Source organism: Oryctolagus cuniculus, chromosome 2 (genome assembly GCF_964237555.1).
Source record: "Oryctolagus cuniculus chromosome 2, mOryCun1.1, whole genome shotgun sequence".
In the NCBI taxonomy this organism is placed as follows: Eukaryota; Metazoa; Chordata; class Mammalia; order Lagomorpha; family Leporidae; genus Oryctolagus; species Oryctolagus cuniculus.
The window spans coordinates 15,717,483-15,731,844 of NC_091433.1; the positions used below are offsets into that span (position 1 = coordinate 15,717,483).

At 36.0% G+C, this 14,362-nt stretch overlaps 1 protein-coding gene across 8 annotated transcripts in view; it reads left to right on the plus strand.

Moving 5' to 3' along the window:
- Positions 1 to 14,362, plus strand: part of SLIT2 (slit guidance ligand 2) — a 397,498-nt gene that overhangs the window by 281,615 nt on the left and 101,521 nt on the right. For all 8 annotated transcript variants that reach the window (XM_070069592.1, XM_070069594.1, XM_070069595.1 and 5 more), the window contains exons 10-11: positions 7,290 to 7,361; positions 7,840 to 7,911. In XM_070069592.1, coding sequence (XP_069925693.1) covers positions 7,290 to 7,361; positions 7,840 to 7,911 — 144 coding nt within the window. The remainder of the gene's footprint in view (positions 1 to 7,289; positions 7,362 to 7,839; positions 7,912 to 14,362) is intronic.

A 14,362-nucleotide genomic window follows, 5' to 3' on the forward strand; every position in this document is an offset into this window, starting at 1 on the left:
CTTGTAAATGACTTCAGAACTAAGTTTGCCTTTTTTTTTTTTTTTTAAATTTTTTTTAACTTTTATTTAATAAATATAAATTTCCAAAGTACAATTTTTGAATTATAGTGGCTTTTTCCCCCATAACCTCCCTCCCACCTGCAACCATTCCATCTCCCACTCCCTCTCCCATCCCATTCACATCAAGATTCATTTTCAATTATCTTTATATACAGAAGATCAACTTAGTATATACTAAGTAAAGATTTCAACAGTTCACACCCACACAGAAACACAAAGTGTTAAGTACTATTTGAGTACTAGTTATACCGTTAATTCGCATAGTACAACACATTAAGGACAGAGATCCTCCATGGGGAGTAAGTGCACAGTGACTCCTATTGTTGATTTTACAATTTACACTCTCATTTATGACATCAGTAATCACCCAAGGCTCTTATCATGAGCTGCCATGGCTATGGAAGCCTCTTGAGTTCATAGAGAGTAAGTTTCTTAAAAGAAGATCTTCATTCCCCACCATCTCACTTATTTTGTGTAGTACTATGAATTCTTCGATTTTTGTTTATTATTATTTTTGATTATTGATTATTTTGATTATTTTTGATTAAGACAAACAACAGTAGTGCATTTATTAAGCTTACAAAATTAAAATATAAAAATGTCATCTAGTATCAAGTCTATATTCAAGTTTACCAAATTGTTGAAAGAATATTTTAATTTTTTTTTTCTTTCTTTTTTTTTTTCTTTTTTTTTTTTTAATTTTTTATTTATTTTTTATTTTTTTTTAACTTTTATATAATGAATATAAATTTCCAAAGTACGATTTATCGATTACAATGGCTTCCCCCCCATACCGTCCCTCCCACCCACAACCCTCCCCTTTCCCATTCCCTCTCCCCTTCCATTCACATCAAGATTCATTTTCGATTATCTTAATATACAGAAGATCAGCTTAGTATACATTAAGTAAGGCTTTCAACAGTTTGCTCCCACACAGAAACATAAAGTGAAAAATAATAGATGATTTTTTTTAATGATGATGAAATCAGATCAGACCTATTGTCATGTTTAATCCCAGTGAGAGTCAAGTTGGGAGTTGATAGTTTCTTTTCTTTTCTTTTTTTTTTTTTTTTTTTTTTTTTTTTTTAACAGAGGATCAGTTTAGTATGCATTAAGTAAAGATTTCAACAGTTTGCACCCCCATAGAAACACAAAGTGAAATATATTATTTGAGTACTCATTATAGCATTAAATCTCAATGCACAGCACATTAAGGACAGAGATCCTACATGAGGAGTAAGTGCACAGTGACTCCTGTTGTTGACTTTACCAATTGACACTCCTGTCTATGGCATCAGTAATCTCCCTATGCTCCAGTCATGAGTTTCCAAGGCTATGGAAGCCCCTTGAGTTCTCCGACTCTTATCTTGTTTAGACAAGGTCATAGTCAAAGTGGAGGTTCTCTCCTCCCTTCAGAGAAAGGTACCTCCTTCTTTGAAGACCTGTTCTTTCCACTGAGATCTCACTCACAGAGATCTTTTGCCAGAGTGTCTTGGCTTTCCATGCCTGAAATACTCTCATGGGAAAAGCCCATGAGAGTATTTCAGTTTGCCTTTTTAATTGCCCAATCGTGCTGTGTATTGTGTACTCTGCTGATGTAAGGTCTGCATGCTGATAACCTCTATAGAGGATTTAATATGGCACATAGTCCATCAGTGTGCAAGTGACAGAATTGGAATTCACCGGAATGAAAGTTACACCTGCACATAATTGCCAATCCTGAAGGTCTTATGTCCTAAAGCAGAGCATACCCTAGGATATTACATTTTCTATGATATTTAAAATAGACACCAGAAACTGAGACATGTTGTTTGCTGTTAGCTATTTTGGAATTCTAAAGGTATGAAAACATGTTACACAAAGTAGTAGTAATAAGAGAGTGGATGGACAAAGATATGAGTGACAGTGATGAAAAGGAAACATACTTTTTTGATTGAACCAGTTAGAAATGTGTCTCCATTTTCTGATCTTGTTGAACATTTCATTAAAATTTTCTTTTAATTTTGAAGAAGTGGTAACAGCCATTTCTTGGGTATGGATCGATTGATGTATAGATATATAAATACAGACATACATGAATATTCCTTAAAAAGCTTGGGAAATAGAATTAATGGATTATTATATGGGTGTAAAACATTGTGAAAAGGATGCATTGGAAAAAATTATGAATTTTCCATGAATTTTGAAGATACCTGCATGCATGCAATCCTGTGTGTGTGTGCATGTATAATAAAATATTTTGGAAGCATGGATATAAAGTCCATGGAAAATAGATAGCTATACATGAAAACTTGTTCCTTGTAATGTGAGATTCATATGATTTTTTTCCCCTCTACTCACTTTGCTAAATCTATTTTTACTTTCAAACTCAAAATACTCAGTTTTCTCTGAAGGACGGCATTTGGAAGGCTCTTAATTATGGTAGATTTCATCCTCAGCATGCAAATACATCCTACCCATCACACTATCTGTTTGTGTAACCCTGAAATGTGTTTAATTAGATTCTTCATGGAACAATGGGTTCAAATTTGTGCTCTATAAAGTTCAGCAGATTCTGTGCTATTAAAGCAGATTAAGAGACAGCAAAGCTAAAAATGGAAATTTGTTTTTTATTCTTTTACTTTAACCTGGAAATGTTAATATTTTCCCTCTTTTTTATAATTGGCTTAAATGTCCTCCCCATTAGTAGGAGGGAGAACACCATTTAATTTAAGTAGTGTTTGTAGTTTTGCAAATATATTCTAAAGTTCTTGAAAGGAAAAAGACCATTTATACTAAAGATTTATAATTTTCAGGAGGTACATATCCATTTATTATTTGTCCACTAAAAAGGATACAACAGACGTTTTTGAAATGTTTTAAAATTTATTGTTTGACATCTGTCAGTGGAAGAATATTTTTCTGGCTGAGAATCTGTCTCTTGGAAGGATGCAATTGTGTTTTGCCTTAATGGATTGCTGAGATAGCACAATAAAAACCAATTAGCTGCTGAGTCAGTATGAATAGCCATATAAACTCTATTTCCAATACTCAGTTTTTGGTAAAAGTTTGAAAAATAAATAGATAAAGAAAAACAAGCAACTCTATTGTACACGTCATTGTTCAGCTTCCTGTTTTATTGCAGATACTTTGCAATATGAAGACTGGATCATGGTGTATTGCAATAATGTACTATCTGTGCAGCATCACTGTGTTATGTTTGAAGTACTATTCTTGTATAAGAAATTGCATGCTATTTGATCACTAATTCTTATTTTAAAAATTTACTTGAAACCCGGAGGGAGAGGGAGAAGAAGAGGAAGAGGGAGGGAGGGAGGGAGGGAGGGAGGGAGGGAGGGAGGGAGGGAGGGAGAAGAGAACCTTCCAATTTGCTGATTCACTTCCCAAACACCCAAAATGATGTCTAGCTAGAGCTAAAGCTGGGAGCCTGGCACTTAATCCAAGTCTCCCCTGTTGATGGTGGAAGGCAGTCACTTATGCATTCATTAGCACACCTCTCAGGATCTGTATTAGCAGGAAGCTGGGGTCCAGGGATGCAAATGGGTTTCAGACCCATGCATTTCAGTGTGGAATGCACTGTTAGAGTAAATGTCTTTATTGAATGGCTTTTCGAGTATGCATTTTTTAAGATAAAATCCCCAGTTTTTGTTTATATTTTTGTTTTCATTAATATGGGTAATTTATCAGTGAAATTAATTGATAAGTGCAAGCTATAACATATATTTGAGTACCCTTAGAACAACTAGTGATCATTGTAAGTATTCTGTACTCTAAGACATTCAAGTAATAAATTCACTTAAAATTTTCCAAGGAAGACCTTCATTTACATGAAATGATAGAATTCATTTGGACCACATTTGTGAGCTGGAGTCACTGACATTTCAGAACTGTTAATACTGAATATGGCTTTAAAAACTATATTTAGGAAATATGCTTTGAAATCTGTCATTAATTTTTATTAATAAAACCTTGATATGGTTATGAACATTTCCGCTTTTGATCATCATTGAATTCCAGTTATACAGCATAATGTTTTGCACCAGATATATGTTAAATATGTGTGGAATGGGCCGGCGCCGCGGCTCAATAGGCTAATCCTCCGCCTGCGGTTCTGGCACACCAGCTTCTAGTCCCAGTCAGGGCTCCAGATTCTGTCCCAGTTGCCCCTCTTCCAGGCCAGCTCTCTGCTGTGGCCCAGGAGTGCAGTGGAGGATGGCCCAAGTGCTTGGGCCTGGCACCCACATGGGAGACCAGGAGAAGCACCTGGCTCCTAGCTTCAGCGTTGGCCACAGCGCGCTGGCCGTGGTGGCCATTGGAGGGTGAACCAACGGCAAAGGAAGACCTTTCTCTCTGTCTCTCTCTCTCTCTCACTGTCCACTCTGCCTGTAAAAAAAATACAAAAAAAAAAAATGTGTAGAGTTTTTTAATGTATTATGACTGATTCCTTTAGAGTCTTTTCAACGACCTGAAATGATACTTATGAAAAGTGTATGAACTGGCTATGAATTACTGTTATAAGGAATCTACCAGTTAGTAACAAATATTAATTTTTCATTATCATAGTCCTATGCTGTTGTGAATAAATCTTCAGACATTGAAATGATGTTTATGGACCTAGGTGCTAAAAAACTTCTCTCAATATTCAGTGATGTTCCCTGTGTAGTTGTTTTCTTGTATTTTTATTGATTACATTTTAAATATTTAAAAATTTAACTCTAAGAGAAGCTTATGACCACAGAAAGTTTCTACAAACCATCAACTCAGAACATTTTAACCAATAATATGCAGTGAAACATTAATTTTTCTTTGCTAAATTTAGAGTTTTTGAAAAAAAATACCATTTCTTAAGGCTTAGATAAATAATGCAGATGTCACATCTATATTTGCTTCCTCTGGTTTATTGCCTGTTTTATGGTTAAATCTGCTCCTAGGAGCCAATGACGTGGTGAGAAGGGTTATGGGAAATATGAAGAGAATGTGGTGAGCTAAGAGCAGAGGAAGTAAGATAATGTTCTTACCATAAAGGAAAGGCATAAGCAGTCATACCTGAGGCACTCTGGGAAAGAAGGGACTCATGCTTTAGTTTTCTTGAAGTAACTAATCATTGTTAACAGTAGTGTCAAAGTACGCGTAAGCTAAATGCTTCCTCACAGGGAAGAGGTAAGGATATGAAGTACATTTTGACAATGGAATATTAAGCAGGCATTGAAAGTGATGTCTTACAAAATTTTAATAATGTAGGAAAACATGTATGTTGTTACATTGGCTGTAAAGGAACAACTTGAAATTCTATATACAGTAAGATCTCAATTATAGAAAAAAAAGCAAAAAAAAAAAAACCCACAAAGGAACATTGATCTCAGTGCATTATGAGTGATTTTAATTTTGTACTTTACATATTCTGTATTTTCCAAATTCTGTGATTATGCTTTGCTTTGTCTTTAATGTGAATGAATATCTTCTGTTGTTTGAAAGGGGAGACATCAGGACCAAAATCGTAGGTGATGTAGAAAGAACTTTACTTCCTGTATGAGGGAGAGCGGAGCAGTACCTTGAGCGAGAGGAGTATTAGGGGCTTAGAAGGTGAAGCCATATATGAAGCAAGAGAAGAGTTGAAAAAGAATTAAACAAGTGTACAGTGAGAGCCAGGAATGATAGTGTCACATCCAAGGAAAGAAGGATTTTTAGCAAAATTGATGCCACAGTAGATTGAGGAACGTCATTGCATTTAGAAATAAGGGTCAGAGGCGACTGCTGAAGAAACCATGGCAGTGTGGTAGATTTAACACCCTAGGGATATTTTGTTTCCTTTTATTTTAATTAAATATTGCTCATATATGTTGAAGATTACCAGCGTTCAGTAATAAATTTGTACCAATGTATACAACACATATATAGTCAATATATACTCAATGCATTTACATATAAATATTTTAATGTATATACATGTATATATTTCACATACACACATACATTTAAATAAGCATGTAAATGTGTAATGTGTGTGTATGTGTGCATATATACATGTTTTTAGATCCAGGCAGGAAAATCAAACTCATATCTGGTAATTCCATAGATAGATTTAATATGGAGTATGAGTTCTAAGATGACACAGAGAAAAAATATGCTGCCAGCCCCAAGGCTTCTAAGAAAGAGATGTGATCTGAAATTAGGGGTAATCCAAGCAGGAACTGAAACCATAAAGAAGATGAGGCACAGCCACAGACCACTGTTGAGGTACAGAAGGGGAGAAACACCCTGGTTTTCTCTCCCTCAACCCTTCAGTCTCCCATCAGTGTTTCTGCTTGCCCAAAATCACAGAAGCTAGTTGGCCAGAGAGCCTGGGATACGTGGTTCAATGGAGGCAGCTCTCTGGGATGTGAAATGGAACAGAACAGGAATAAGGGATGGGGAATGTTTTTTAGGATGTTTATATGGAGAGCAAGGAAGCGCAACATTTTTTGATGAACTAAAATATTTACCAAAAGATATAATGAAATCTACTCTTTTGAGTCATTCCTAACTAGCTGGGTAAAATATTGTCTTACTCTGAGAGCAGGACCATAGATTAAATGATGTCAGGGAGTTATTTTCAACTGTGTAATTTTAGCGTATCATAAAAACACTTCAATTGTGTTTGAATGCATTTTGCCGCAGTGGTTTTTACGTGAAACATTCACATAATGAAGCTACAGAGTCCAGACTGTCGTGCTGAAAATATCTATAACATTCTTAGGAGATTTTGCCTCCAATGAAGCTTCAGAATTAATTTTCTGAGGATGGCAATTATTTTTTGCACCATATAGTATGCTTTATGTAGACGGAAGAATAGGTTTATAAGATAACATTCAGCAGCTTTCTTTGTGAACATTATGGCTACATGTATTCAGTGTTACTACACATTTCTCTTACTTATATTAAGATTATTAAAATGTACTCTCAAGCTAATTTCTTAAAGGTATTTATTTTTTGGTATAAAGTACTGGCTTAAATATTGATAATCAATATTTTTAAAACAATATTTCTATTCGTTTTATGATTACCTTAATCTCAGTTGGTTCCACATTTTGTGGACAGCAGAATTAATTTTAGTAGTCAGTATTGAGGGAAAAATTAATATACTATTTGTGAAGAGCATCAAATTGATCCCTTGACACAAATCCTGGTCTTGGATTAAGCATATCTCAAAGTTAACATTCCCATTTAAAAATTTTGTTTCTCAATTTCAGACGTTTGGAACAGAATGCAATCAAGGTCATCCCTCCTGGAGCTTTCTCACCATACAAGAAGCTTAGAAGAATGTGAGTGACAGTATTATGTAATATGTGTAACTTCAAAAATTATATAGGTTATGGCCATGCATAGAAACCTAATTATGAATCATTAAGTGTGTGACAGCTCAAATATTAAGTGTTGTGACTGATTGCTAGTTCTAGACTAAAACTTCAATCTTAATAGCTAAACTATGTAATTTTTACAGTGCTTTGTAATTTGACATACTGATTCACACAAATGTGAATGTATATAGTCAATATATTATGCAAATTCTCACATATTCTATGGTCAAAAGGCGTAGCATTTTTAATGAGAATTCAGGAAAATAGCTGCTGGTTGATTTAAAAAGCATAATTTAGGATTCTTCAGATGTTTCATGTGGCAAATTTTATACAAGTAGCAATAGGTGGAACATTGACAGGTGAAGGCTGTACATGGAATGCGCCTGCAGTAAACCTCACTGGCACCTTGTGTGATTTAACGGAACCCTGTTTCTGATTGTAGCGACCTGAGCAATAATCAGATCTCTGAACTCGCGCCAGATGCTTTCCAAGGACTGCGCTCTCTGAATTCACTGTAAGTATTGATGGTGTGGAAACAGAGCAGAATCCACAACGAAGGGTGGCTGTGACTTCTAAGTTGGCATTTAGGAAAAAGACTCTCCTACGTTTTCATTATGAAATGGACGTTATTAATAATACTAATTATCATTCATCATTAATGATTCCATCACGTTTATGGGAGACTGCTGCCTGTCACTAAGATTAGCAGTTAGTAATGGTATGCATTTTATGGTTTGTCAATTTTGCCACCAATAGAACTAGAGTAAGAGCTCATTTTGGACAAAGTTTTCTTTCTGAAATAAAGGGACAGTGTTTATTTTGGTGTCGTCTAGGTAGTTCTGAGGCTATAGCCACCATGTAAGGGGACTGTCTCAGCCCTCTTTAGATTGATGGCTGACGCCATCTTGCTGTGAAGGTTGAAGATGACCAAGGAGAGGACCCCTCCTCCATTATTTGTTTCATCACCTTGTGACTTTCCTGAAAGAAATAGCTTTAAACGTGCCAAGAACATAGATAAGAGTGTATGACAGCTTTTAATGTCAAGAAAACTTTCAGAGAGATAGCTATGTAAATTAAGGATGGTCTAAAATAAATTTATAAAAGCTACTGTTCTTTCAAACTTGTAAAAATTCTTTAACTTTCCACAAAGTAAAATGATGTTTAGATTAAGTTTTATTCAGTTTGTAATTGGAGGCTAGCATCTTTATGGTTTTCAAGACTAGATTCTTGGAGATGAGTTCTTACTGAAGTGAATTAGCACAGTCTTTGGGATTTTAGCAGTCAGGGATGGCAAGTGAGAATGCCAAGATACATGAGGGACACATGTAGACCCAGATAAACACCTCAGTTATGTGGAACATTTACTCTCAGGCTTACCAAGGGGAGGACTAGACAGCGGTGCTCATGTGGGCACATGGGTGTTCAGGCTGCTATGCCGACCTGCTAGAATATGGAATGTTATCACGTTACCTGAAGTATGTGCTTGGGCTCATTTTTGTTGTTTTGTTATGGAGGTGAGTGTGGTGGCTAGTTGAAAACCAAGGCCTGAAAATGTAGACTATGGTCGTGTGCTTCTCTTAGAGTGGACTCTTGGGTTTTAACATAACAAAATTCAGTGTAAATTTTAGTTACATAACCTATATTCTCCAAAAACTACTGTGTATATCATCCTGAAAACTAATATTCTCCAAGTAGAACATTAACAACCTCCTAACCAAATAGAAAGACAAACAAAAGCCAAGTTACTGTACCAGTTTTTGGCCCTTCAAATATCTGTACTTCATAGAAAACTATTAAAATAGTTCTAAAAAATAGTTTTTAAAAAAAGTAGGGGCGGCACTGTGGTGCAGTAGGTTAATCCTCCACCTGTGGCGCTGTCATCCAATACGGGTGCCGGTTCTAGTCCTGGCTAATCCTCTTCCTATCCAGCTCTCTGTTATGGTCTAGGAAAGCAGTGGGAGATGGCCCAAGTGCTTGGGCCCCTTCACCCATGTGGGAGACCCAGAGGAAGCTCCTGGCTTCAGATAGGTGCATCTCCGGCCATTGCAGCCATTTGGGGAGTGAACTAGCAGATGGAAGTCCTTTCTCTCTGTCTCTCCCTCTCACTATCTGTAACTCTACCTCTCAAATAAATAAATAAATAATATTTAAAAATGTCAAAAAATATAAAAATGAATGGAGAATTCTTAGTTATGTCTGCTTGCCTGCTGAGTTTTTTATTGAGCTCTCATAATGTTAAATTGCCTTTTATGGCTTTGAGAATTAAACTATACTCAAGTATATAACCAGATTTCATTTGCTAACAGAGTAAAAATATTTTAAAATGGTACATTTCCAAATAAATCTATTGCATTTTACATGAAAGAAAACCAAAGTCCATTGTAAATGATTGCCAAAATGGTATCTGTTACATAAAACCAGCCTTAATTTGCTAAATATTTTCAGGTCTTTCCTGTTGAGTAAATACTTTACCATTTATTTATTATTTTAGCCTTAATACTTATTGCATATTATTTATTGTATATAATTATATTACTATACATGAATATATTATATGATATATAGCATAGTAATAGGAAACTTTTTAAAGATTTATGCCTCCATTAAATCAGGATTTTTTATTTCCTTCAATGAGATAGCAATGTAATTTCTAGAGTATTTTTTTTTTATTTTGACAGGCAGAGTAGACAGTGAGAGAGAGAGACAGAGAGAAAGGTCTTCCTTTGCCGTTGGTTCACCCTCCAATGGCCGCCGCGGCCAGCGCGCTGCGGCCGGCGCACCGCGCTGATCCGGTGGCAGGAGCCAGGAGCCAGGTGCTTTTCCTGGTCTCCCATGGGGTGCAGGGCCCAAGCACCTGGGCCATCCTCCACTGCACTCCCTGGCCACAGCAGAGAGCAGGCCTGGAAGAGGGGCAACCGGGACAGAATCCGGTGCCCCGACCGGGACTAGAACCCGGTGTGCCGGCGCCGCTAGGCGGAGGATTAGCCTAGTGAGCCGCGGTGCCGGCCAATTTCTAGAGTATTTAATAAAAATTACGAATTCATCATATTTATATATTTTATATTAACAAAATTAAAAGCTAGAGCAGTATTGCACAGTGCTAGGCATATAACCTTTATGACATTAGATAGCTTGTGTTCAAATCCCAGTTCTATCATTTCTCTGGTATACAGCTGAACATGTTATTAATTTCCCTGTACCGCAGTTAACCATAGTTAGCCCATCTCTAAAACAGGGATAGCATTACTACCCTGCTTGCTTTGTTAAAGCACAGAGAGAGAGGATAGGTATAGGGATGACAAAGTCGTCCTGATACATGTCAGGGTGACGTTTCTGGATTTTAATCATCCATGGGAATTTTTATGCCCAAGAGCCCCAGCACATGATTTTGGTGGATTTTTTTTCCTTTTTTTTTTTTTCATTACCCCTTGCAAACTATTGCAGTTCCCTTACTCTAATTTCATTAAGTGTCACAGATCCCACAGGAATCTACACTGAAAAGAGATCATTATTCCACTTCAGTTTCCTACAGACTTTTCTTGGACTGACGTTAATTCTCCTACTCGGAGTTTACTGTAGGTTTTCAATAAAAATCGAAATGCAGCATCTCTATTTTGTCCCGTTCTTTTCCTTTTCTTTCTTTCCTTCTTTCTTTTTCTCCTTCTTTTTTTCTTTTTCTCTTCTTTCTCTTTTTCTATCTTTCCTTCTTTCTTTGAAAGGAACAGATACAAAGAAGGGAGAAAGAGAGAGAGAGAGAGATGGATTGATCTTCCATCTGCGAATTTACTCCCCAAATGGCCAGGGCTGGGCCAAGTTGAAGCCAGGAGCCAGGAGCTTCTTCTGGGTCTCTCATGTATGTGCAATTGCCCAAGCACTTGAGCCATCTTTTGTAGCTTTTCCAGCTTCATTAGCGAGAGCAGGATCTGAAGTGCAGCAGCCGAGACTCAAACCAGCATTCATATGGGATACCAGCAATGCAGATGGAGGCTTAACCTTCTACACCACAGTTCTGGCCCCTGATACTTTCTTAAAAAATACTTAAATGTTATAATTCTCAAATATGCATTATTTTTATTTTTGGGATGTAACTGTGTTAACATTTATTGGAATAGTAAAGTGTTCCCATAGCAACTTTTTCATGATAGCGGTCTTACAGGTTCCTGTGTTGGTCATCTTTTCCATAAGAGCTCTGTCTCTGCCAACCTTCTAAAAACCTAAGAAAATTCAGACTGGCCACCCATAGTTGCTGTCTCTTACTACCTGATGTTGAGCTCACAACAATTAAGCTGGGTTTAACATTCTTAACCTTCCTTCCAGTAGCATATATAACAGCTGTCTTAAGATTTCCCTATACTTTCAAAGCACAATAAAACTATCAGCATAATTATATGCTCTTTATAGTATCCTGAATATAAGTCATGTAGAAGCATACTGTAGAGAAGCTATGCAGTTTGTCATTCTTGGTATTTGTATGATATTGTTCAAATCCTCACGTATTTGTTTTTTGTTTCAGCTGAATTTATTTTCATCTTCCAACTTTTTTAAAGAAATTATCTTTCCCTCTTAACAGTATAACACAAATTCTCACTGGACTTCTTGCACTTTATATCTTTATGTAACAAAATGTCTTTCCTTCACTTTTATAGATTTTGGCTCTATTTTACTGGCTGTCATCCTACTTCTTCGCCCTTGTATTTGGATTTTTTTTAACTCATTCTCCTTACTGCTTTTTTGATCTCACTGTTGTATAAAAAAGTTCCTGTCTATAGCATTCCCATACCTTTTTGTTATGAAATATCTGTAGCATCACAGCTAGTATTTATTTATTGTAACAGTTTATAGTTGCTGAAATCTATAACAATAACACCTGTACAGATAAAGTTCCCACTTCCTTGCATGAACTCTTCCTTTTTTTCACCATTTACCCAACTTGTCTTATAACTATAAACACTTTTGATCTATTTTTAATAGTTTTAGACAAGAGCATAGATTTAACTTTGTAAATATGGCACACCTTCTACATGGTACACCTTTCATGCTATTTGAGCAAACCTTTGAAACAAAGGCCCAAATGAACTATCTACTAAATTATTCACCCATTGATTTTCATCTGGTACCCCACAATTTATGAAGGTTTTTTACCTTTCTTATTCAAGAGCATTCAATATATTAAAACTTCTTACTGAAAATTACATTTTGTGGTTGCTTTTTGGAAACCATATCTTTCCCATCTTGGTCATATAAGTGCTCAGAACATAGAGAAAATGTTGACAAACAATAACATATGGATCCATTCTAATTGGGTACCATGCTTAGAAAACTTTGCTTGGCAAAGTTTCTGAATGCATTAACTGAATGGTCTTGAACTGAATACCTTGAATTGCTGCCATGGGGTTACAGATAACTCTTTCATATACTGATTTCATTTTGTTTGGGTAAATTCCCAGCAGTGGGATTGCTGAGTCAAATGGTAGATCTATGTTCACATTTCTGAGGTATCTTTGTACTGTCTTTCACAATGGCTACACCAGTTTACATTCCCACCAACTGTGGATTAGGGTACCTTTTTCTCCAAATCCTTGCTAGTGTTTGTTATTTACTGATTTTTGTGTGTGAACCATTCTAACTGAGGTGAGGTGAATCCTTATTGTGGTTTTGATTCTCTGATGGTAGTGATCCTGAGCATTTTTTTCAAATGTCTGTTGACCATTTGAATTTCCTCTCTTGAAAAATGTCGGTTCAAGTCCCTTATCCATTTTAACAGGATTGTTTGTTCTGTTGTTAAATTTCTTGTGCTCTTTATAGATTCTGGATGTTAATTTCTTATCAGTTGCATAGCTTGCAAACATTTTTCCCATTCTGTCAGCTGCCTCTTCAATTTGCTGAGTGTTTCTTTTGCAGTGCAGAAGCTTCTCAGATTGATGTAATCCCATTTGTCAATTTGGGCTTTGATATCCTGTGCTGCAGAGGTCTTTTCCAAGAAGGCTTTGCCTATGCCAATGTCTTGCAAAGTTTCCCTAATGTTCTCTAATGATTTGATGGTATCAGGGCATAGATTTAGGTCTTTGAACCATTTTGAATCAATTTTTGTGTGGGGTGTAAGGTAGAGATCTTGTTTCATTCTTAGGCAAGTGGAAATCCAGTTTTCCCAGGACCATTTGTTGAAGAGACTGTCCTTGGGATTGATTGTAGCTTCTTTGTCAAAGATAAGATAGTTATAGATGTTTGGATTGATTCCTGGAGTTTCTATTCTGTTCCATTGGTTTACAAGACTGTTTTTGTGCCAGTACCAGGCTGTTTTGATTATAAGTCCCCTAAATATGTCTTGAAATCACATATTATGATGCCTCTGACTTTGTTTTTTCTTTCTTATAAAATTGTTTGAGCTATTTGTGGTCTCTTGTGTTTCCATATGAATTTTATTATCGTTTTTTCTAGATCTGAGAAGAATGTCATTTGTATTTTGATTGTGATTGTGTTGAATCTGTAAGTTGCTTTCAGTATATGGACATATTGATGATATTAATTTTTCCAGTCCATGAAGATGGAAGATTTCTGTCATCTTTTGTTTCTTTAATGTTTTATAATTTTCATCATAGAGATCTTCGATGTCCTTGGTTAAGATTATACCAAGATATTTAATTTTTTGCAGCTATTATGAATGAGACTGATCTTAGAAGTTCTTTTTCAGTTGTGGAATTGTCTGTGTATACAAAGGTTATTGATTACTGTGTGTTAATTTTATATCCTGCCACTTTACCAAATTATTTTATGAGTTCCAGTTGTCTCTTAGTGGAGAGCTTTGATCTACCTATATATAGAATCATGCCCCTTCAGCTACAGATTGTTTGACTTTCTCCTTTCCAATCTGTATCCATTTGATTTCTTTTTCTTGCCTAATGGCTCTGGCTAAAACTTCCAGGGCTGCATTGAATAGCAGTGGTGAGAGTGGGCATCCTTGTCTG